Raw genomic sequence first — 24,271 nt, forward strand, 5'->3', positions numbered from 1 at the left:
CAAGACCATGCCCGGCTAATCAAAAACTTTTATTATTATTATTTTTTTTGGTAGAGATTGGGTCTGGCCATGTTGCCCAGGCTGGTCTTGAACTCCTGACCTCAAGCATTCCTCCCACCTCAGCCTCCCAAAGTGGTGGGATTACAGATGTGAGCCACCACACCCAACCAAGGGGCTGATTTTTACGTTGCTTTTTAAATCAAGGCCACTTTTTTTTTTTTTTTTTGAGATGGAGTCTCGCTCTGTCACCCAGGCTGAAGTGCAGTGGTGCAATCTCGGCTCACTGCAAGCTCTGCCTCCCGGGTTCATGCCATTCTCCTGCCTCAGCCTCCCAAGTAGCTGGAACTACAGGTGCCTGCCACCATGCCCAACTAATTTTTTTTTTTGTTTTTTAGTGGAGACGGAGTTTCACCATGTTAGCCAGGATGGTCTCGATCTCCTGACCTCATGATCCGCCCGTCTCGGCCTCCCAAAGTGCTGGGATTACAGGCGCTGAGCCACTGTGCCCGGCCGACACTTTCTTAGATTATTAGAGACATGCTCCCAAGCAAATGTCAGTCGGAGACACACATTTCACACGGGGCAGAATAATTTCAAAGTCTGGCTATTTTAATTCAATTTCATTGTTCAAGGTAGTATGGGTATATTAAGTGGTTCATTTCCCTCCTGAATAAAACAACTTCTGTCTGATGTGATTTTGTGAAATTCAAACATGACTCTTTGACTGTTTAAAAAAAAAAAAATTTTCTTTACGTATCTTGGTAAGATTTTTTTTTTTCTGGGACATATTTTTTTTAAACCTCCAAGTAGTTTGGAAACATTTGCCTATTTGCTCATTCCTCTGGGCACAGCCTTTCAGAACATTTATCCCACCTGTGCTGAAAAATCTGTTTTCCCAGGTGGTGGTGGGGCCACTGGATAGAAGGGATCACAGAGAAATGAGGAGTGAGCGAGCTTTGTAAACTACTTCTAATTCTCTTCATTAGTATGCTATGATCCACCCCAGCTTCTGCAAGGTCAGACATGCAAGACAAGTACTTGGCCAAAACAGCAGGATTCTAACTAGTGTAAAAATAGATTTTAAATAAAATAGAATCTCTATAGGAAAAAGAATTAGGTTATGCTTTACATTCCCACTCTTAAGATATCTGTATATATAAGTCCAAGAGAGACTCAAAGAGTTGGTCTGCCCTAAGTAAAAATTAAGAATGTCTGAGTACATTCATTTTGCAACATTACACATAAAGTTTTTTGGGAAATGCTGCAGCACATCCCACAAAAACAGATGGTGATTAGTGATACAGTTGATGTGCTAACAAGTAACATGTAAGACATTTAGGTCAAAGGGGATGAGGCCTAATTACAGGCTAAAAACCTATTCTGAAATGTGATCATTTGAAAACCTGTGGCTAATTATAAAGCAAAAACTAAAACCTCTTGTTTAACAATACATCTTACTAACCTATCCCTCTACCTCTTCAAGAAACTAAATTCCAACACAGGTCTTATTTTAAGTTTGCTCAATTACTGCAGGTTATGAATTATTTGACATTTATGGTTCCAGAGAGAGTACACAGCCCCTCTGTTGGCCCACACAAGCGTTATATGACTGTTCTAAAGGGGGCTCTGTTGAAATTCTAATTTTAGGATTTAGAAACAGCTTTTGGTTATATCTTGAAAGCGTAATTGAAAATCTGCCCAAGCTCCCTCTAGCTGCAACCTGAACATGCAGCCCAATATTTTGTAAACATTTAGAAAATACTAAACCCAACAAAATACACAATTAGCTAGTCAGAGGCCTCACTCTACATTTTCACACGGATGAGAAATCTCCCCACTTAGTCTTGCTAGATGCTAGGATACCCACTCTGAGATTTGAGTTTGGGAACAGCCATTAAGCCTCCTCCTTAATTGCGGTTCATAATGACGTATGAAGTCACCAAAAATAAACAGTGGAGCTGCCACCATTTTTCCTACACTGAGTCTACCCAATGTGCCCCGGGTTGTTTGTTTTTCCTGGCTGGCCCCAGAGCAAGAAGAGATGACTGCTGGTAAAGAGCCAGGGCCTGGTTTACTACCAGGCCTCTTTTCAGATAACATTCAAGCAATTCTTCCACTCCCCAGAGGAAGGGGGAGATGATAATGATATGACACTATTGCTAGGGAATCTTCATAACTCCTTAGTAGCCAATGGAAACCTCTCTTTAAAGCAGCTGTTATGACCTCAGAGAGGTTTGGTGCTTTAGTGCTAGATAACCTTACCTTTGAGGTTACAAGAAATAACTTAACATCTTAAACCTACCCCAGAACTGAATGTCAAATACACCAACTCCATAAATACAATGGAAAAATGCACAGCAGAGTTGGGGCTTCTACCAAGCAGGAAGGCAAAATGGTCATTAGAATGTGAGGTTAGTGAACTCTTAAGACCTTTTCAAACGCAGCGCCTTTCTATCAGCTCTCCAGTCAGCACCCTTTACATTCACTACATCACACACTAGCAAATGAAAGAGCCAAACAACTGTGGCTTGATCCTCACTTGTACTTATTAGGGCCCACCCTCACATTTAGCTGAAGGTCCCAGCACACTCTCACAGTGTCAGGGAGAACAGTCTCAGGGATGTCTGTTGCTCTGAAGGTCACTTGCCCCTCTTGCTGCGGCCCTTCCTGGAGGGCAACTTCCCACTGCCTCCCGAAGAGGCAGGGCTCGAGGCTGAGGCCATGGCGATGTTGATCTGTCCCTCCTGGATTTCCTGCCGGGTCTCGGCAGGCAGATGGTTGATCTTCTGCTGTGTCTCCAGGTAGAACATGACGTCACGCAGCTGCTCCTGGATCTCGGTGATCTGCAGATCTTTTTGGTCACAGGTCTCCTTCAGCACCCTCTCCTCCTCTTTTAGCTTGTTCTGCAGGAGGACTTGGTTGGCTCGCAAACACTTGTTCATTTCCTGCTCCTCTTTGAGCTCGTTGGTGAGTTTGGCCACTTTTGTGTTTAGCTGAGTGCACCTTTTGAAAAACAAAGGAAGACAAAAGCACATTTTTCATTTGCTGACACAGTCCCCTTTCTGCTCTGGGATTGAACAGAGAAACCATGACCTCAGAATCCCTTTAGGACAGACCCCTTTCTCCCATGGTGAGGGAGAATGGTTTTCTGCCATCGCAATCAGCTATGCAAAGCAAGAATTTTGCTCTACTTAACACAAGTGTATTTTTTTTTGAGACGGAGTTTCGCTCTTGTTGCCCAGGCTGGAATGCAATGGCACGATCTCAGCTCACTGCAACCTCCACCTCCTGGGTTCAAGCGATTCTCCTGCCTCAGCCTCCCAAGTAGCTGGGATTACAGGCACCTGCCACTATGCCTGGCTAATTTTTGTATTTTGAGTAGATATTGGGGTTCGGCATGTTGGCCAGGCTGGTCTTGAACTCCCAACCTCAGGTGATCCACCTGCCTCGGCCTTCCAAAGTACTGGGATCACAGGCATGAGGCACTGCACCAGTCCACAAATGTATTATTTATTTATTTTTTTTTTGAGATGGAGTCTCACTCTGTTGCCCAGGCTGGAATGCAGTGGCGTGATCTTGGCTCACTGCAACCTCTGCCGCTTGGGTTCAAGCGATTCTCCTGCCTCAGCCTCCTAAGTAGCTGGGATTACAGGTGCCTGCCACTGTGCCCAGCTAATTTTTGTATTTTTAGTAGCGACGGGGTTTCACCATCTTGGTCAGGCTGGTCTGGAACTCCTGACCTTGTGATCCACCCACCTTGGCCTCCCAAAGTGCTGGGATTACAGGTGTGAGCCACCGCGTCCAGCCCACAAATGTACTTTTAAGATACTTTTTTTTAAGCATCAGGAAGTTTTCAGTAGCAGAAACTATTCTGTGACTGATGGTAAAAATTCTACTGCTTCTTTGTTTTGCAGTCAGTGGTTAAATAGGTGCCTTCGAGATGATAGCTGTGATAAGGAAGTTATGAGGAAAAGTGGCATTCTTGGAGAGTCAAGTACTCTGACTTCATTGCATTTGCTGAAGGGGAAAAAAAGGGCACTTATTCTAACCAAAGGGCTTTAGACTTGGGAGTGCCCTATTCTTGATGTCCAGTCTTACTCATAAGTAAAGAATTGCAAATGAAACCACCATTTGAGGCCAGGTGCATTGGCTCATGCTTGGAATCCCAGCACTCTGGGAGGCTGAGGCGAGAGGATCGCTTCAGTAAATGAAACAGGAAATGAGTTCGAGACCAGCCTGGGCAACAAAGTAAGACCCTGTCTCTACACAAAATCAAAAAACTTAGCCAGGTGCGGTGGCGTGCACCCGTGGTCCCAGATTTACAGGAGGCTGAAGCTGGAGGATTGCTTGATCCCAGCAGGTCAAGGCTGCAGTGAGCTGTGTTCATGCTACTGCACTCCAGCCTGAGTGACAGAACAAGACCTTGTCTCAAACAAACAACCCATACCATCTGAGACCCAGCAGAGTGGCTCATGTCTGTAATCCCAGCACTACGGGAGGCAAAAGTGGGAGGGTCACTTTGAAATCAGCCCGGTCAACATAGCGAGACACCGTCTATACAAAAGAAAAATTAAAAAACTAGCTGGGTGTGGTGATGTGCACTTGTAGACCCAGCTACTTGGGAGGCTGAGGCAGAGGACTGCTTGAGCCCAGGAATTTGAGCCTGCAGTGGGCTGTGATTGCATCACTGCACTCCAGCCTGTCTGACAGAGTAAGACCCTGTCTCAAAAAAACAACAAAAACCAAAAACACTCACACACAAAAACCACGAACAAAAAAACCCCACTATTTGAGATACTATTTTTATGCATCAGAACACCTAAGAGCTGAGACATGAGAAAAGAGGCACTTACACACTAGCACTGGAGCATGAACTGGTATAAACTCTTTCGAAGACAACTTGGCAATATCTATAAAAACAAAAAATTTGGGCCAGGCACGGTGGCTCACGCCTGTTATCCCAGCACTTTGGGAGGCCGAGGAGGGTGGATCACGAGATCAGGAGTTCAACATCAGCCTGGCCAACATGGTGAAACTCCATTTCTACTAAAAATACAAAAATTAGCCGGGTGTGGTAGCGTGTGCCTGTAATCCCAGCTACTCGGGAGGGTGAGGCAGGAGAACTGCTTGAACCCTAGAGGCGGAGGTTGCAGTGAGCCGAGATCATGCCACTGCACTCCAGCCTGTGTGACAGAGCAAGATTCCGTCTCAAAAATAAATAAATAAATAAATAAATAAATAAAAACAAAAAATTTGCATGCCCTTTGACACAGCTATTTTACTTCTAGGAATTTATACCATAGAATAGATATACTCAGGATTAGGCAAAAAGAGACATGGAGAAAGATGCTCATTACAGTATTGCTTATAGTAGTGTGAGATTTGACACAACTTGACACAATCAATAGGAACCTGGTCAAAATTATTATGGCAGGCCAGGTGCAGGGCTCATGCCTATAATCCTAGCATTTTCGGAGGCCAAGACAGGATCAAGGAGGAGGATCACTTGAGGCTAAGAGTTCAAAACCAGCCTGGGCAATATGGCAAGACCCCGTCTCTACAAAAAAATTTTAAATTGGGCAGACATGGTGGCACACACCTGTAGTCCTAGCTACTCAGGAAGCTCAGACTAGGAGGACCACTTGAGCCCAGTAGCTGGAGGTTGCAGTGAGCTATGATTACGCCACTGTACTCTGGCCTAGGCAACACAGCAAGACCTTATTTCAACAACAACCACAACAACAGAAATCATTATGGTACATCCATACAATTAAATAGCATGCAGATGTTACAAAGATCAGTATAGATTTAGATGTGCTAGTATGAAAAAAAACCCAAAAACATATTTTATCAAAAAGAATACCTAGATTCTATTTTTGCAGAGAAAAGATTATGCATGTGAGATATTTATGTGGGCAGAGCTAAACATCTAGAAGAAGAAATATTCACTGGTACTGGTTAATAATGGTTAACACTAGATAGCAGGATCTAGAGGGTGAAAAACAACTTGCGGTTTTTGCAGGGTGTGGTGGCCCATGCCTGTAATGGTAAAACAGTCTCTGCAAAAAATTAGCCAGAGGCCAAGCAAGGTGGCTCACGCCTGTAATCCCAGCACTTTAGCGGGTGGATCACCTGAGGTCGGGAGTTTGAGACCAGACTGACCAACATGGAGAAACCCTGTTTCTACTAAAAATACAAAATTAGCCAGGCATGGTGGTGCATGCCTGTAATTCCAGCTACTCGGGAGGCTGAGGCAGGAGAATTGCTTGAACCCCGGAGGCAGAGGTTGCAGTGAGCCGAGATCACACCATTGCAGCCTGGGCAACAAGAGCGAAACTCCGTCTCAAAAAAAAAAAAAAAAAAAGAAAAAAAAATTAGCCAGGGGTGGTGGTGCACAGCTGTAGTCCAGTTACTTGGGAGGCTGAGGTGGGAGGATCACCTGAGCCTAGGGAGGTGGAAGATGTAGTGAGCTGGCCGAACACAGTGGCTCACGCCTGTAATCCCAGCACTTTGGGAGGCTGAGGAGGGCGGATCATGAGGTCAAGAGATCGAGACCATCCTGGCCAACATGGTGAAACCCTGTCTCTACTAAAAATACAAAAATTAGCTGGGTGTGGTGGTGTGCTCCTGTAGTCCTAGCTACTCAGGAGGCTGAGGCAGGAGAATCACTTGAATCCGGGAGGGGGAGGTTGCAGTTGAGCTGAGATCGCGCCACTGTACTCCAGCCTATTGCGCCACTGCACTCCAGCCTGGAGACAGAGCAAGACTCTGTCTAAAAATAAAGATGGGCTGGGCACGGTGGCTCACGCCTGTAATCCAAGCACTTTGGGAGGCCAAAGCGGGTGGATCATGAGGTCAGGAGATCGAGACCATCTGGCTAACACAGTGAAACCCCATCTCTACTAAAAATACAAAAAAATTAGCTGGGCATGGTGGCAGGCACCTGTAGTCCCAGCTATTGGGAGGCTGAGGCAGGAGAATGGCGTGAACCCGGGAGGCGGAGCTTGCAGTGAGCCGAGATCGCGCCACTGCACTCCAGCCTGGGCAACAGAGCGAGACTCCGTTTCAAGAAAAAAAAGAAAAAAAAAAAAAAGATGTAGTGAGCTAAGGTTATGCCACTGTACTCCAGCCTGGGTGACAGGGAAAGACCTGTCTCCAAAAAAAAAACAAAAACAAAAACAGAAACAAACAAACAAAAAAAACCCGTCCGGTTTTTACTTTGTATTCTTCGACACAGTTGTTCAATTTGTTAGGGTGCTGAAAGTATAGGGTAATTTTTAATTTTTACTTCTATTAATTTTGTAGTGTTGTTTTTACAATAGCTTAACAAAATTTTATTTTTGTTGAGACAGGGTCTCGCTGTTGCCCAGGGTGCAGTGCAGTGGTGAGATGTTGGCTCACTGCAGCTTCTGCCTCCCAGACTCATGTGATCCTCCTACTTCAGCCTCCTGAATAGCAGGGACTACAGGTATGCGCCACCATGCCCAGCTCATTTTTGTATTTTTAGTGGAGATGGGGTTTTACCATGTTGTCTAGGCTGGTCTTGAATTCCTGGGCTCAAGTAACCTGCCTGCCTCAGCCTCCCAAAGTGCTGGGATTACAGGCGTAAGCCACCATGCCTGGCTGGTAATTTCAATCAGTAGCAACTATCTTCCCAAATAACAGTAAATAAGGAATGTTATCGCCATGCTGTTCATGAGTTTTTTGCTCCATATTCAACATCTCTTGCCTTTAACTCCTGCCCAAGGCCACAGCATAGAACATCTCCAGCTTAGACACAGTCTCCTTCCTAACTGCCAGTTCTCAGCCACAATGGCTCAAAGAAGCCGAAGGCTCTGGATGGAAGAAAATTGCTTTTCACAGGCAAAAATGGAAGATATCTGCACACACTGCAAGTGCACAGACATCAGAAGAGAGCACTGCATTCCACATGGCATCCATCTGGTATGAAACCCCGCATTTTTTAATAAACGAGAAGCCTGTTCCATATATAGGGAGACTCCTGAAAACCTGGTGATACATATATTTGAAAATGAGGGTGTTTCCATAGGAATGAAAGAAACTGTCTGTTTATAGAGCCTGTTACAACAGAATAGACTGATTATACCTACTTTCTTTCCACAGACTGCTTTTCTTTTAGGAGATCATTTAGTTTGTGCTCTAGATTATCACACTTCTCAATTGTTTCTTTAAACTTGGTCTTCATGTTGTTAATCTGAAAGAGCAAAGAGAAATCAGATTCATTTCACAAAGGTAATGTGGTGTGCTCTTTGGGACCAACATCATATTTTTCCCCCCAATTATCTGTATATAACTTTGACAAACCAAAATTAGAGAAGGTGAGATATGGCAGTTTCCAGGCCGGGGAAAAAAAATAAAGAAAAGGTGAGGTAATCATTTGAAAGAATTTCTGTAATAGGATTAAAAATGCCGGGAAATCTTTTTTTTTCTCTTTTTGAGCCGGAGTCTCGCTCTGTTGCCCAGGCTGGAGTGCAGTGGGATGATCTTGGCTCACTGCAACCTCCCGCTCTTGGGTTCAAGCAATTATCCTGCTTCAGCCTCCCAAGTAGCTGGGACTACAGGTGCCTGCCACCACGCCCGGCTAATTTTTGTATTTTTAGTAGAGACAGGGTTTCATCATGTTGGCCAGGCTGGTCTCGAACACCTGACGTCAGGTGATCCACCTGCCTCGGCCTCCCAAAATGTTGGGATTACAGGCGTGAGCCACCGTGCCCGGCCTAATTTTTGTATTTTTTAGTAGAGATGCCACGTTGGCCAGGCTGGTCTCAAACTCCTGACCTCAAGTGATTGGCTTGCCTCGGCCTCCCAAAGTGCTGGGATTACAGGCATGAGCCACTGCGCCTGACCTAATTTTTGTATTTTTTGTAGAGACAAACATTGGTAATCTAAGAAACTTGTGACAGTTGACTCTAGTTGTTTATTTTTTCCAATTCACAATATTTTTTTCATGTATCATGAAGCCACGTGGACTATAAGCAGTCCATGTTCTTTTGAGTCTATTTATAAAAACAATATACATAGACTAATTCATATTACACAGCCTTAAAAACATAAGAGAATTAAAAAATTCTGATGTATAACATATCAGACGGCAGCCATCCTAGCCCAGAGTATGTTGGAGTCTGGCTAGGTAGATACTGAAACCACTCCTGTGTGAAGATCTGCGAACTTGGGAATTTCCTCAACTCCACTGGTCTAAGGACACCAGCAAAAGATTTGGTGGGAAGGCAAAGTCGGGAGGCTGGGTGAACCACAAGGCAATATAACAGGAACTGAAAGTGGCTGAGAATTTGAGTCATACAGCCCAGGGATCAGCTAGACCTTTCTTTTTAATCATTTTCCATACAGCCTGCCTAGGAAGTCTCTAATAGCACTAGCTTTAATAATAATAATAATAATAATAATAATAATAATAGGCCGGGCACGATGGCTCACGCCTGTAATCCCAGCACTTTGGGAGGCCGAGACGGGTGGATCACGAGGTCAGGAGTTCAAGACCAGCCTGGGCAAGATGGCGAAAGCCCGTCTCTACTAAAAATACAAACATTAGTCGGGCACAGTGGCAGGCGCCTGTAATCCCAGCTACTCAGGAGGCTGAGGCAGGGAGTGGCTTGAACCAGGGAGGTGGAGATTGCAGTGAGCCAAGATCACACCACTGCACTCTAGCCTGGGAGACAGACCAAGACTCCATCACAAAAAAAATACAATACAATACAATACAATAAAAATAAATGTTTTGTTCAAATTAACTTTATAGCCAACCTCCATTGGAAGAACATGGAAGAAAGATTTCTTTCTTTTTTTTTTTTTTTTTTGAGACAGAGTCTTGTTCTGTCACCCAGGCTGGAGTGCAATGGCGCTATCTTGGCTCACTGCAACCTCCAACTCCCGGGTTCAAGCGATTCTCCTGCCTCAGCCTCCTGAGCAGCTGGGACTACAGGTGCATGCCACCACGCCCAGCTAATTTTTGTATTTTTAGTAGATACGGGGTTTCACCATATTGGCCAAGCTGGTCTTGAACTCCTGACCTCATGATCTGCCCGCCTCGGCCTCCCAAAGTGCTAGGATTACAGGCATAAGCCACCACATCTGGCTGGAAGAGAGATTTCAAAATGTACTTCTCTGTCATAAAAATCAAAATAGATTTAAAATCGCTCAAATTCTAGTTAGGTATTAATTTTCTCTTCAATATTATTTTAAAATAACAGAGCACTAGATCCTTTTGAAATTTTCTTCTAAACTGACTCCTGTCAGTTTAAGTAAGTTGAAAAGGACAGAAATTACTATCATAAGGAACCAAACTGTACATGTCTTGGACAGTAAAGATACTTAAGCCAAACACATTTAAATCAAGATGAAAATATAAAGGTAACCCTAAAAAGGTTGGTTGGTTTGTTTTTTGAGATGGAGTCTCACTCTGTCGCCCAGGCTGGAGTGCAGTGGTGCAATCTCGGCTCACTGCAAACTCCGCCTCCTGGGTTCATGCCATTCTCCTGCCTCAGCCACCTGAGTAGCTGGGACTATGGGCACCCGCTACCACATCCAGCTAATTTTTTGTATTTTTAGTACAGACGGGGTTTCACTGTGTTAGCCAGGATGGTCTCAATCTCCTCACCTTGTGATCTGCCTGCCTCGGCCTCCCAAAGTGTTGGGGTTACAGGCATGAGCCACTGCGCCTCGCCAAAAAGGTTCTTAATATTGCTACAGACAAATGTTAACAACGATTTAAATTAGTGCTTATTAAAACATTTCTGGTCCGGTGCCATGGCTCACGCCTGTAATCCCAGCCCTTTGGGAGGGCCGTGGCAGAAGGTTTGCTTGAGCCCAGGAGTTGGAGATCAGCCTGGGCAACATAGTAAGATTCCCCCATCTCTCTCTCTTTTTTTTTTTTTTTGAGATGGCATCTCGCTCTGTTGCCCAGGCTGGAATGCAGTGGCGTGATCTCAGCTCACTGCAACTTCCGCCTCCCTGTTCAAGTGATTCTCTTGCCTCAGCCTCCTAGGTAGCTGGGACTACAGGCACGTGCCACCAAGCCTGGCTAATTTTTTGTATTTTTAGTAGAAATGGGATTTCACCGTGTTAGCCAGGATGGTCTCAATCTCTTGACCTCATGATCCGCCCGCCTTGGTCTCCCAAAGTGCTGGGAATTACAGGCGTGATCCACTGTGCCCGGCCGACGCCCCGATCTGAATAAATTTTTTTTTTTTAAATCAGCCAGGCACAGTGGCACCCTCCTGTGGTCCCAGCTACTAGGGAGACTGAGGTGGGAGGATCGCTTGAGCATGAGAGGCTGAGCCTGAGGCTGCAGTAAGCTGTAATGGTGCTACTACATTCTAGCCTGGGCAACAGAGTGAGATCTTATCTCAAAAAACAAATGAAAAATTCTGATCATTAGCCCACAGTAAGAAACACCCATGACACACACAAAAGTGAAATGAGTTTCACAAAACAATATTAATTGTATTACACCCTAATATTTACATCTACACTATTTTATCTAATAAAAATGCTAGTTGTGGTCCACCAAACTCATTTTACAATCCACAGCTGGAAAAATACTGATTAAAATGGAGCTAGACATGCACAAGAAAAGAAATACTTTTAGAGGAGGTCACCTTACGACTGCCTCTGCCTACCATGTGTTCCTCATACATGGCCATGAAAACTAAGAACCTTTGAATGTCTGTGAGCTTCATCTTCTAGAATAGGCTGTGCTCACATGCTATAATAACGGCACTACCTAAGGCACTGGGGGAAAGAAACAGTGTTTATAACTGAAGCCCACAATGAATTTCAACCTTGATCCACACCCCTCCTCCACATCAACAGAAGGCCCACAAACAAGAATCTCTGTCAGTGAAACTCAGGGTCCGGGTTACTGTTTCTCCCTGAACATGTTCTACTGCTGGGGGTGCTAACGGACAAGGGACTGGCCAAAAGGAGGACCGTGGCGGAACAAAAGGCTTGCATCATCCATTAACTTATGGATAAACGACATTTGTTACTAGAAAACAAAAGCATCCTTTTAAGCACCCCAAGCGTTTTATTTAGAGCTGCTGTGGCTTCCATTTTACCCTGACCTAAAAGCAAACATAAGTTTCAGTGTTTCGTTTTCCTGCCCCTTGACTTGCTTTTCAATCCTAGAGGGCAGAGAGAATCCTAGAGGGCAGAGAGAATCCTGAGCTTAGCTCTCAAGGGTCTGGATGAAGCACTTGAGGTAGTCACACTGGTATATCCCGTGGAAAAACCCATGAGTGCAGCTGCAGCGGAGCTGCCAATGCACTTCCCGTGAGCCAACTTCACAGTACGCGGCAGCGACCTGCGCTCTGCTCCATCGAGAGCATTGGGAGGCAGTCCTCCCTGCACATACTCTAATCAAGGCCTATTCAGAACTAGTAAAGTCAAGTGACCTTGAGTGCCACTGGAAGGGCACATGCATTGATTAGAAGGCTCTTGTAAGAATTTCATCAATAACTTTTAACTGCAGATCATTTTAAAACTGACTTTTTTTTTTTTTTTGAGACAGAGTCTCGATCTGTTGCTCAGGCTGGAGTGCAGTGGTGCAATCTTGGTTCACTGCAACCTCTGCCTCCTGGGCTCCAGCAATTCTCCTGCCTCAACCTCCTGAGTAGCTGGGATTACAGGCGCCTGCCACCACGCCCGACCAGTTTCTGCATTTCCAGTAGAGATTGGGTTTCGCCATGTTGGCCAGGCTGGCCTCAAACTCCTGACCTCAAGTGATCTGCCTGCCTCGGCCTCCCAAAGTGCTGGGATTACAGGTGTGAGCCACTACACCTGGCCTAAAGCTGATGTTAAGCATTAATTTTTACAGACCTTGATTTTGCCCACTTATGGCATATCCAGAAACTGGGGCCCATGGCCCTGCCTGCTAAGCTCCAGGATATTCCTAGCCACCTCAGAGGTGGGCCCCAAGCCCAGCTCTGTACTGCCTATCTGAAGGCCCAAGGATAGGTGGGGACTCACAAGGTTACTAAAGTAATCATTGAGAAATTTTACAAGATTTTATTTCATACTAAGGGAATCACTGAATTACAAACACTGTCCCTAGGTCCAAAGAAAGGTTCCTAGAGCCATAATTATACACAATTATACACAGATGCTTACTAGTTTTCAGACTACCTTCTTTGGAAGTCACAGGGTTCCTTGCACATACTGGAGACAGAGCTCTGGGCCTTCCATCTGAGTTTCCACCAAAATCATACCACTTTTTAATTTTGCTAAAGTAGTGAATGGCACCTTTTTTGAAGGACTATTTTGTTAAAATTTGAAAACTGCTGCCCTAGATCTTCAGGGTGAATAATGAAGTGCCAGTATCTCTGCCCAATTTTATTTCCTTCCATTTAGAAAGGCTCTGCGCCATTTCATTGCCTTAGAAGTTCATGTTTAGCTCCCAAAGGCAGCGGTTCCCAAGTGCCTGACTCAAATGACAAACCCTCATGTAGATACTTCTATGTTTTTAGTGGAACTTCACAAGGCACTAGAAAACCAGATTGAGGTTTAAAAAAAAAAAAAAAAGCAAACAAAACCCCCTAAGACCCCAAAATATCAAAACAGTCAAGCCTTTAAATCCAAAGTTTCTTTTTAGTGGAAAACAGTTCTCCACCTATTACCTGCCTGAGAAGGGAAGATGGTAAGATTCCTCTTTCCCTGTACTCTGCCTTCCACACCCCCCATCAGAGTGCCCTGCCATGTGTCATTTCCGCAGTCACCCAAACCAAACAGACTTACTTCCTCTGCTGTGTCCTTCTCTATCCGAACTATCTTGTTTTCCCAGTAGATTCGCTGAGATTCCAGCTGGCTTGTTAGTAAATATGAATACTAGAAACATAGAGAATAAAGACCAAAATGTAAGTCACTGTTGTCAGCCTCTGAAATCCAATTTAAAAATCTGATATTTAATGATCCACAGAAAACTAAAACTAACCAACAGAATGTATATTTACGCCCTGGTTCTACTCTACTCAATATATACTGGACCAGGGGACACAAATGACATTATGCTTCTGTCTTCCTGGGGCTTACAATCTAGTCAGAATAAATGTACTTATAAAAACTTTTATTCTGGTCAAGCTGACTTTAAGAAGAACCACAGTGGTTTTAAATCTACGTATAACTCAAATAAACTTACCTGTCTCCCTGACCCCATGAAGCAGTCCTGTCCCATCCTGTCCCACCCAGCACTTGAGTCAGGCACCCCCTGACTGATAGCACTGTGCCTATCAGTAACAGCACTCAGGACAGCAGCACTTCATCACCAGTTTACCTGCCTGTCTCCCTGACTGGACTGTGAACTCTTTGAAAGCAAGGGTTATATCTCTACTGCTGTATCTCCAGTGCCTGGCACATGGTGGATGTCGAGAATTGTTTGCTGCATGACTGCATGAATGAATGAACAGTGCTGTGTAACCACAGGGAAGGGACAGATGGCGTATGACAGTAAGATGTGAGAGAAGGCGAGATTTGAGAGGGTGCTGACAGATAGAAGAAGAACAGATAAAGACAGAGATCCGAGTCCAGAGAACTACTTGACCAAGACAGAGCTGTGGACATTAGAATCTCTTCAGAAATGAATGAGTAACACTAATGAGGCTGTTGTAACACTAATGTGCCAGGTTAGGAGATATGGCACCAGTGGAAGGCTTTGGGGTATTATAATATTGACAAATATGGGCAATGGGGAACCCAAGGCCGAGGAGTGGCAAGGTCACATCTCCATTTTGGAAAAACCATTCTAGAAGACTAGAAGAGATATAAACATGTCTGCAGGCTACAGAGAGGGCAAGGAGAAGAACATCTATGCTACTGAACCCTAAGCTCCATGAGAGCAGGGAGTTTGTTCAATACTGTGTTTGCAGCACTAGCACCAGTGGCTGACAGCAAACATTTTTCTTTTTTCTTTTTTTTTTTTTGTTTAAAACTGGGTCTCATTCTGTTGCCCAGGTTGGAATGCAGTGGTGCAATCACGACTCACTGCAACCTCAACCTCTTGGGCTCAAGAGATCCTCCTGCCTCAGCCTCCTGAGTAGCTGGGACTACAGGTGCATCGCACCACACCTGGATAATTTTTTTTTTTAATTTATTTTTAGTGGAGACAAGGCCTTGTTATGTTGCCGAGGCTGGTTTCGAACTCCTGAACTCAAGCGATCAAGCCTTGCCCTCCTGAAGTGGTGGGATTACAGGCATAAGCCACCATGCTTGGCCAATAAATATTCCTTTCTTTTTGGAGACGGAGTTTCGTTCTTGTCGCCCAGGCTGGAGTGCAATGGTGCCATCTGGGCTCACTGCAACCTCCGCCTCCCAGGTTCAAGCGATTCTCCTGCCTCAGCCTCCCAAGTATCTGGGATTACAGGCGCCCACCACCACACCCAACTAATTTTTGTATTTTTAGTAGAAGTGGGGTTTTACCATGTTGGCCAGGCTGGTCTCAAACTCCTGACCTCAGGTGATCCACCCACCTCAGCCTCCCAAAGTGCTAGGATTACAGGCGTGAGCCACTGTGCCCGGCCAGTATTTCTTGTATGAATAGAATGCATGTACATACTTAATGTGGAGGTTTTACTAATTCTAAATACTTAAAAGTGTTTGATCTTTTTTTATTAATACAATGATTTATTAATAACAATATAAACCTCATTTTAGGCCATTTTACTATCAGACCTTTAAGAGTCTTGAAATGAGCAAGTTTTCAAATGTCCACTTCCTCCTAAGGTTAAGGTATGTTTCTAAAACAACATTTTTTGAAATTTATATAAAACATGACTCGTGGCCGGGTACGGTGGCTCATGCCTATAATCCCAGCACTTTGGGAGGCTGAGGCAGGCGGACCACGAGGTCAGGAGATCGAGACCATCCTGGTTAACACAGTGAAACCTTGTCTCTACTAAAAATACAAAAAATTAGCTAGGCGTGGTGGCACACACCTGTAGTCCCAGCTACTCGGAAGGCTGAGGCAGGAGAATCGCTTGAACCCGGGAGGCAGAGGTTGCAGTGAGCCAAGATTGCACCACTGTACTCTAGCCTGTAGCTACGGGAAAACAAATCTTAACACTGAACTTGAGACAACTACAGACATCACAATGAAAGTAATAAGGCACAGTGAAACTTAGACTTTTTTTTTTTTTTTTTTTTTGAGACAGGGTCTTGCTCTGTCGCCCAGGCTAGAATGCAGTGGCACAATCTCAGCTCACTGCAACCCCTGCCTCCCGGGTTCAAGAAATTCTGGTGCCTCAGCCTCCCAAGTAGCTGGGATTACAGACATGAACCACCACGCCCAGCTAATTTTAGTAGGGACAGGGTTTCACCATGTTGGCCAGGTTGGTCTCGAACTCCTGATCTCAGGTGATTTGCCTGCCTCAGCCTCCCAAAGTGCTGGGATTACAAGGGTGTGAGCCACTGTACCCAGCTGACATTTAGACTTTCAAAGAAGAAAAACAGAATAAAAATATTTTAATAACACCTCAAAGCAATGACCGAACATTTTTTTTTTTTTTTGAGACAGAGTTTCGCTCTTGTTGCCCAAGCTGGAGTGCAATGACCCGATCTCGGCTCACTGCAACCTCTGCTTCCCAGGTTCAAGCGATTCTCCGCTTCCCGGGTTCAAGCGATTCTCCTGCCTCAGCCTCCCGAGGAGCTGGGATTACAGGTGTGTGCCACCATACCCAGCTAATTTTTTGCATTTTTAGTAGAAACGGGGTTTCACGTTAGCCAGGCTGGTCTTGAACTCCTGAACTCAGGTGATCCACCTGCCTCAGCCTCCCAAAGTGCTGGGATTACAGGCACAAGCCACTGCGCCCAGCCATGACCAAACTTTTAAAAAAAAATGTACATCCAGGTAAATGACAAATATTTCAAATTAGAATAGTAAAGAGCAGTAGAAACAGATAGAGTGATAACTCATTAAATCTCTTACCTCTAACTGTAAGGCATCTATTTTCTCTTCCTGGCAAGTATCCCCCTCACATTCATACTGTACTATTTTTCCATCTGTTTTACTTGCAACCAGTCGATGAACATAGTTATCTAAAGAAAGAGTCAACAAAAGTGTGTTTCTTTAGAATGAAAAGGGTCTCTGTACACTTTTAACTCTGACAAAATTTTTTTTTCAGATCTAACTTAAATGCCTTACAATATTTCTTTAAAAGTGTCAAATCATTTGAATTTTAGAGGGGAGGGAGAAAGCAAGAATGGAAGTATTAACTCCCTTTATAATGTGTGATTCAAGACATTCCTAGAAAAATAGTGCCCTCAGGGAAACTGAGAATTTGGGTTTGCAACAGCTGTCAAAAGATGACATTTCAAGCTGGGAGGGAAAATGAAGAGGTTGTGAAGGCAAAGTTTCCACACAGAATGAGTCCAAATTAGAAAAGAGAGTGGTGTTCACCTCCAGCATAGTCCCAGACTCGATGGTTGGTAAGCTGCATGGCATACGTGTGCTGCGTTTCCTCAAAGTGCTTATAAGCATGTCGACTGACATACCGTCCACATCCTATGTGGCCGCATATTAAACAAATCCAAAGATTCTGCCGGAAGAGGTAAGATCTTAATTAGTTAAATAAAAATAAATGATCTGGCTGGGCGCGATGGCTCGGAGGCCGAGGCAGATGGATCACCTGAGGTCAGGAGTTCGAGACCAGCCTGGCCAACATAATGAAACCCCATCTCTACTAAAAATACAAATATCAGCTGGGCGTGCTGGCAGCTGCCTGTAATCCCAGCTACTCAGGAGGCTAAGGCAAGAGAATCGCTTGAACCCAGGAGGTGGAGGTTGCAGTGACCCGAAATCGTGCCATTGCACTCCAGCCTGGGTGATAAGAACAAGACTCCGTCTTAAAACAAACAAACAAACAAATAATCGATCCAGCTCACTCAGAGTGGGAAGGAACCTGAGACACTAGAAGACAGAATTGTTGGTTGGGCACAGTGGCTCACACCTGTAATCCCAGCATTTTGGGAGGCTGAGGCAGGAGTATCGCTTGAGCCTAGGAGTTTAAGACCAGCTTGGGCAACATAGCAAGACCCCAACTCTACAAAATGTTTTTTTTGTAGAAAAAACAAAAACAAAATTTTTTAGAAAAAACAAAAACAAAACAAAACAAAACCTACTAGGCCATGGTGGCATGCACCTGTGGTCCCAGCTGCTTGGGAAGATGAGATGGGAGGAAGGCTTGAGCCCAGGTATTTGAGGTTACAGTGAACTATGATCATGCCACTGCACTCCAGCCTGGGTAACAGAATGATACCCTGTCTCAAAAAAAAAAAAAAAAGAAAAAACTGTTTCTACAGGAGCCTGAGTGATTAAATGTATGTTTAAAACCCAACAATCAAGGATGCTTTTATGGGTCATTTTTTTTTGCTGATTTCTAAGGAGCACTATGTGAATAGCAAGAAAAAAATTCACAATTCATCAGTAAAAGTCTAAGCCTTTCAAAAGTGCAAAGAAAAAAGAAATAAATTTAGCTCAGGAGTAACATAATTTGTGTATTCATATGTCTTGCCCAACCCTAGACAAAAAGAAAAAAAACTTTAAAGAATTTAGGCTGGGTGCAGTGGCTCACACTTGCAATCCCAGCACTATGGGTGGCTGAAGTGGGAGGACCGCTTGAGGCCAGGAGTTCGAGACCAGCCTGGGCAACGCAGTAAGCCCTGTCTCTTAAAATAAAAAATAAAAAATAAATTAAAAATAAAGAACTTAAGTCATACCAAGCAGAAGAAAACTCATGACAATTAAAGCTGCATTCTTTATTCTTTTCCATCACCCATTACTTACTTCCTGAACACCACACTCAAAACACTTATTTTCTTCTACTGGCTCGGGCGTTTGACAGTACCGGCAAACAGGACACCTATCCAGGACACCAAAAGATAATGGTGCAGGTTAAATATAAAAGACAGCTGTTACAGAACCCAAAAGTCAAACACTGGATTTTATATCCTCCTCTTCTTATGTGCTATTTTTATCATAACTAAGGATATCACTTAAAATAAAATATACAAAATAAAAATATACAAAATCTTGATAAAACAGAGAACAGAGAAATTGGGATCTGCCTCATGTCCTTTTCCGCTCTTATGTCTAAAGCTTAGATGATCAAAGAGCTAAGCATTTACAGGTTACAATTAGGACTTCGTTTCATGTCTGATTATTTATAATTTTTTTTTTTTTTTTTTTTTTTTTTTTTTTTTTGAGACAGAGTCTTGCTCTGTTGCCTGGGCTGGAGTGCAGTGGCGCGATCTCAATTCACTGCAACCTCTGCCTCCCAGGTTCAAGCGATTCTCCTGCCTCAGCCTCCCGAGTAGCTGGGACTACAGGCATGCACCACCACACCCAGCTAATTGTATTTTTGGTAGAGACGGGGCTTCACCATGTTGGCCAGGATGGTCTCAATCTCTTGACTTCATGATCCACTGGCCTTGGCCTCCCAAAGTGCTTGGATTACAGGTGTGAGCCACAGCTCCCAGCTTGTTTATTTTATTTTATTTTATTTTTTTGAGACAGAGTTTAGCTTTTGTTGCCCAGGCTGGAGTGCAATGGCATAGTATCGGCTCACTGCAACCTCAGCCTCCTAGGTTCAAGCAATTCTCCTGCCTCAGCCTCCTGAGTAGCTGGGACTACAGGCATGCGCCATCACGCCCGGCTAATTTTGTATTTTTAGTAGAGACGGGGTTTCTCCCTGTTGGTCAGGCTTGTCTCAAACTCCCAACCTCAGGTGATCTGCCTGCCTTGACCTCCCAAAGTACTGGGATTACAGGCATGAGCCACCGTGCTCGGCCTATAATGTATTTTTACTCCAACAAACAACCTGCCTTATCCCCATTTCCCAAAGATTTAAATCATTCAAAAAGTACCCTTTCTTCTCCAGGTTGCTCCTAAGAATTGGATTTAAAATCTGTAGTAAAAAAACAAAGGTTTTTTTTTTTTTTTTGAGACAGAGTCTTGCTCTGTCACTCAGGCTAGAGTGCAGTGGCGCGATCTCAGCTCACTGCAGCCTCTGCCACCCAGGTTCAAATGATTCTCCTGCCTCAGCCTCCCAAGTAGCTGGGATTGTAGGAGTGCACCCCCATGCCCAGCTAATTTTTGTATTTTTAGTGGGCATGGGGTTTCACCATATTGGCCATGCTGGCCTCCCAAAGTACTGGGATAACAGGCACGAGCCACCGCACCTGGCTAAACACAAAGGGTGTTAATGTACTTATTGAAATGCACATGATATCTCACTGCACCGTGAACATCATGTGGAAGATACCAGTGCTCTATCAGGCATTCATGTCTCAATTTACAAAAAGCCAATAAAAACAATGTTGAAAAAATCCATTAACTGTTTTCTATTATACTCCACACAAAATAATACTAAATACTAGTCATGAGTATTTTTGTTAGATGGGCAACTAGGACAGAAAGTGGGTTATAGCTGAGGCTGACTGAACTGGCACCAGGAAGAAACAATGCTCAAGATATAACTAGTGGCCAGGCACGGTGGCTCACACCTGTAATCCCAGCACTTTGGGAGGCCTAGGCGGGTGGATTACCTAAGGTCGGGAGTTTAAGACCAGCTTGACCAATATGGAGAAACCCTGTCTCTACTAAAAATACAAAATTAGCAGGGCATGGTGGCACATGCCTGTAATCCTAGCTACTTGGGAGGCTGAGGCAGGAGAATCACTTGAACCCGGGAGGCAGAGGTTGCGGTGAGCTGAGATTGCGCCATTGCACTCCAGCCTGGGCAACAAGAGTGAAACTCCATCTAAAAAAAAAAAGATATAACTAGTAACAGTTACCCAACTAAGTAAATAAAACCAAGAAAATGGAATAAACAGGAAGAACACTAAGTGTGTCACAGATGACGCAGCTCTATCTGTGTAAGAGAAAGGAAAGGATCTAGTCCACTTCTTCCTTTAGCATCAAAAGAGAAGACAGAAGACAAACTCAAAGAAAGAACAGAAATGGTAGCCAGAAAGCAGAATGCAGTCTTACTAGAGGTAGAAATTGGCTTTGTCTCATCCCTTCGGTCTGTGTGGTGGCTGTGAAAGTGGTTGAATAAGAAAACAGGCCAGGTGCAGTGGCTCACATCTGTAATCCCAGCACTTTGGGAGGCCGAGGCAGGAGGATGGCTTGAAGCCAAGTCTACCCTGGCCAATGTAGCAAAAGCCCTTCTAAAAAAAAAACAAAAAACAAAAAACAACAGAATTAGATTTCAGAACTGGTTCTGAAATCTAATTCTCTACACTATGCCCAAATGATCAAAACGATCTTTCTGAAATGTAAATTTGATCTTGAAAAGAAAAAAAAATTATAAGAATAAACTTATAAACAAACAATTAGCATTCTATGATATACTACCTCATCTGTCTACTAAAAAATAATCAACGGTTTATCGGCCAGGCACAGTGGCTGATGCCCATAATCCCAGCACTCTGAGAGGCTGAGGTGAGTGGATCACCTGAGGTCAGCAGTTCGAGACCAGCTGGGCCAACATGGCAAAACCCCATCTCTACTAAAAATATAAAACTAGCCAGGTGTGGTGGTACATGCCTGTAGTCCCAGCTACTCGGGAGGCTGAGGCACGAGGACTGCTTGAACCTGGGAGGTGGAAGTTGCAGTGAGCCAAGATCACGCTACTGCACTCCAGCCTGGGTGACAGAGTGAGACTCCATCTCAAAAAATAATAATAATAATAATTAAGTTTATTAAATTCTTCCTGCCTTTCTCTGCAAAAAATTATTTTATCCTATTTTCCTGATGAGATCTTTGGGAGCTCTTCCCAAAGCCTTCTCTGACATCTCTCTCTATCAAAAAGACCAACACTGCCTCCTACTGCAGCCCTTCCTGAGTACCCCTGGTTGGGGATGCCATCATTCTCTCTTCCAATCTCCACCCTGAACCACATGTGTTTACGTACAAGTGTAAACTCTCTTAGACCAAACCACCCCAAAGAGGACCTGAATTTGCTTCCTCTGTCTCAGCATCTCTCACAGTTCTATGCATGTACCAAGGCTCAAAACTCACTGAATGAACTGCATGATTCTGAGGGCAAATGGCATGTCTTACATCCCATATGACAGGATGAATTCTAGTCCCAGTTCTGGCATTCTCTGGCCATGACACTTTGAGCTTGCAAATTCTTATCTCTGGGCCTGTGTCCTCCTCCTGTATAAAATGAGGTTGTTGGAAAAAATGGTCCCTGAGGAAACTTCCAACTTTAAAATGCTATGGTTCTGTAACAGTTAATTTATATCAAAAGGAATACTGGGGATGGGTATCGTGGCTCATGCCTATAATCCCAGCACTTTGCGAGGCCAAGGCAGGAACACTGCTTGAACTCAGGAGTTCAAGACCAGCCTAGACAACATAGCGAGACCCCATCTCTACAAAACAAACAAAAAAAACAATTAGCTGGGTGAGATGGTGCACACCTGTAAGTCCCAGCTACTTGGGAAGCTGAGGCGAGAGGATCACTTGAGCTCAGGAGTTTGAGGAGGCAGTGAGCTGTGATCATACCACTGCACTCCAACATGGGTGACAGAGCAAGACCCTGTCTCAAAAAAAAAGTAAAACTGGAGTGGCGGGGAACAAAGAATTGCCTAGAACTTAACTGGTATAGCAGATGGACTGAAGATACAGGTAAACACTTTAAGGAATGCACATATCTCAGTATGGCTTTGTTCAAGGCAACTGGACAATTCCTTGAAAAACTCCCAAATGATAACTAAGAATTGACTGAGGACTCCACGGAATTGGAGCAAGACTCCTGTCCAGCTAAATAAGCAGGGCAGTGATAAGCTGCAGAGACCCAGTTTATTTATGTGCTCCTCAGTGTCTACCAAGCTCCTCCTGTGTGCCACGTCCCCCACCAGGTGTGAGAGACACAGCAGTGAGCAAGCCAGGCACAGCCCCCGCTCTGTGAAGCTGATATTCTTCTTCCAGCCACCAGGCCACTTGTGGGTAGACAGAGATTCCTGTAGACTTTCACCCCTCCTCACTTCTGTGCTTGGGAACATGATCTTCCCCTTCCCCCACTGCCTTCTCTGGGTTCTGCTCTTTACCCGGCTTAACTCCTAATTATCCTCCTGGAGATGCCACTTCTCAGGTGGTCCTGGCTTCATTAGGGCCCCAGTTCTCAGTCCCAATGCTGCACACTGCTCTTCTGTAACTCTGGTTATGGCTGTGATTTATTTACTTGTGTGATTTCATTCTGGGTTCCCCTCTGTACTGGGAAATCCAGAAGGCCAGCATCTGATACACCTTTCTGGTTAAGTCCCACAGTGCAGTCTGCAAAGGGAGCAACCATCCTGGATTTAGGGGGTAAAAAAAAGGTACAGGCCTTACCTGTTCTTTGTCTGTAGCAACATCACCTATGACTAAGACCTGGTATGTTGGGAATCAGGAGGCTGTAGAGTAGATCTCATACTTAGTAACTGCTATTTCTACTGGCCACCAAGCCATCAACAGCCCAGCAAAGCTAAAATACTAGCCTGCTGTAGCCCAGTTGATAAGAAGCCCAGAGTGAACGGCAGACACCAAGTGCAGCTGATACATGAGATTCCAGACCTAGATTTCATTGCAGCATGAGAGCCTCAAACTAAGCTTTGCTTTTTTTTTCACTCTCTGGCTCTTGGAAGGAAAGAACAACTCATGCTGCTTTGGGGAATTCCACAAGGGTTCAGAATCAGCATACTAAAAAAGGACTTGGTCTCAGAATGCCGATTCCCTGAACTTAGGAAAGGGAAGGAGAAAAAGGACCTCTTGAATAAAGTCAAATATTTGGAATGGTTCTTTTCTGCTGGTGGCTCTTTTTAATTCTGGAAGGGTTGCAATGCGCTTGTACACAGAGGGGTTCGGCCCCTGCACTCACGTGGTATCGTCCCAGCGCTGTAGACACTGGCTGTGGAAGCTGTGGTTACATAACGTTGTGAGGATGCCATTCACAGACTCGTCCATGCGCTCCAGACACACCGTGCACTTGGGGAGTTCAGTCAGGTCCATCACTGGGAGGCTGGCGCCCTACGGGAAACACCTCACATAAGCCTCACTCTTCATCTACCAGCAATACTTTATTTTTCCTTCTTTTTTCTGAGACAGGGTCTCGCTCTCTGTCACCCACGCTGGAGCCCAGTGGCGCAATCATGGCTCATTACAGCCTTGACCTCCCAGGCTCAAGAGATCTGCCCACCTCAGGCTCCCCAGTAGCTGGGACTACAGGCATGAGCCACTGTGCCAGGCCTTTCTTCTTTT

At 44.5% G+C, this 24,271-nt stretch overlaps 1 protein-coding gene across 1 annotated transcript in view; it reads right to left on the minus strand.

Moving 5' to 3' along the window:
- Positions 1 to 588: 588 nt before the first annotated feature.
- BRAP (BRCA1 associated protein) overlaps positions 589 to 24,271 on the minus strand; it is a 44,267-nt gene continuing 20,584 nt past the window's right edge. The window contains exons 6-12 of the mRNA XM_031001032.3: positions 23,892 to 24,040; positions 18,809 to 18,884; positions 17,423 to 17,561; positions 16,952 to 17,061; positions 13,771 to 13,860; positions 8,112 to 8,215; positions 589 to 3,003 (exon numbers count right to left, since the gene is read on the minus strand). Coding sequence (XP_030856892.1) covers positions 2,640 to 3,003; positions 8,112 to 8,215; positions 13,771 to 13,860; positions 16,952 to 17,061; positions 17,423 to 17,561; positions 18,809 to 18,884; positions 23,892 to 24,040 — 1,032 coding nt within the window. The 3' untranslated portion in view covers positions 589 to 2,639. The remainder of the gene's footprint in view (positions 3,004 to 8,111; positions 8,216 to 13,770; positions 13,861 to 16,951; positions 17,062 to 17,422; positions 17,562 to 18,808; positions 18,885 to 23,891; positions 24,041 to 24,271) is intronic.

Source organism: Gorilla gorilla, chromosome 10 (assembly GCF_029281585.2).
Source record: "Gorilla gorilla gorilla isolate KB3781 chromosome 10, NHGRI_mGorGor1-v2.1_pri, whole genome shotgun sequence".
NCBI classification, from domain to species: Eukaryota; Metazoa; Chordata; class Mammalia; order Primates; family Hominidae; genus Gorilla; species Gorilla gorilla.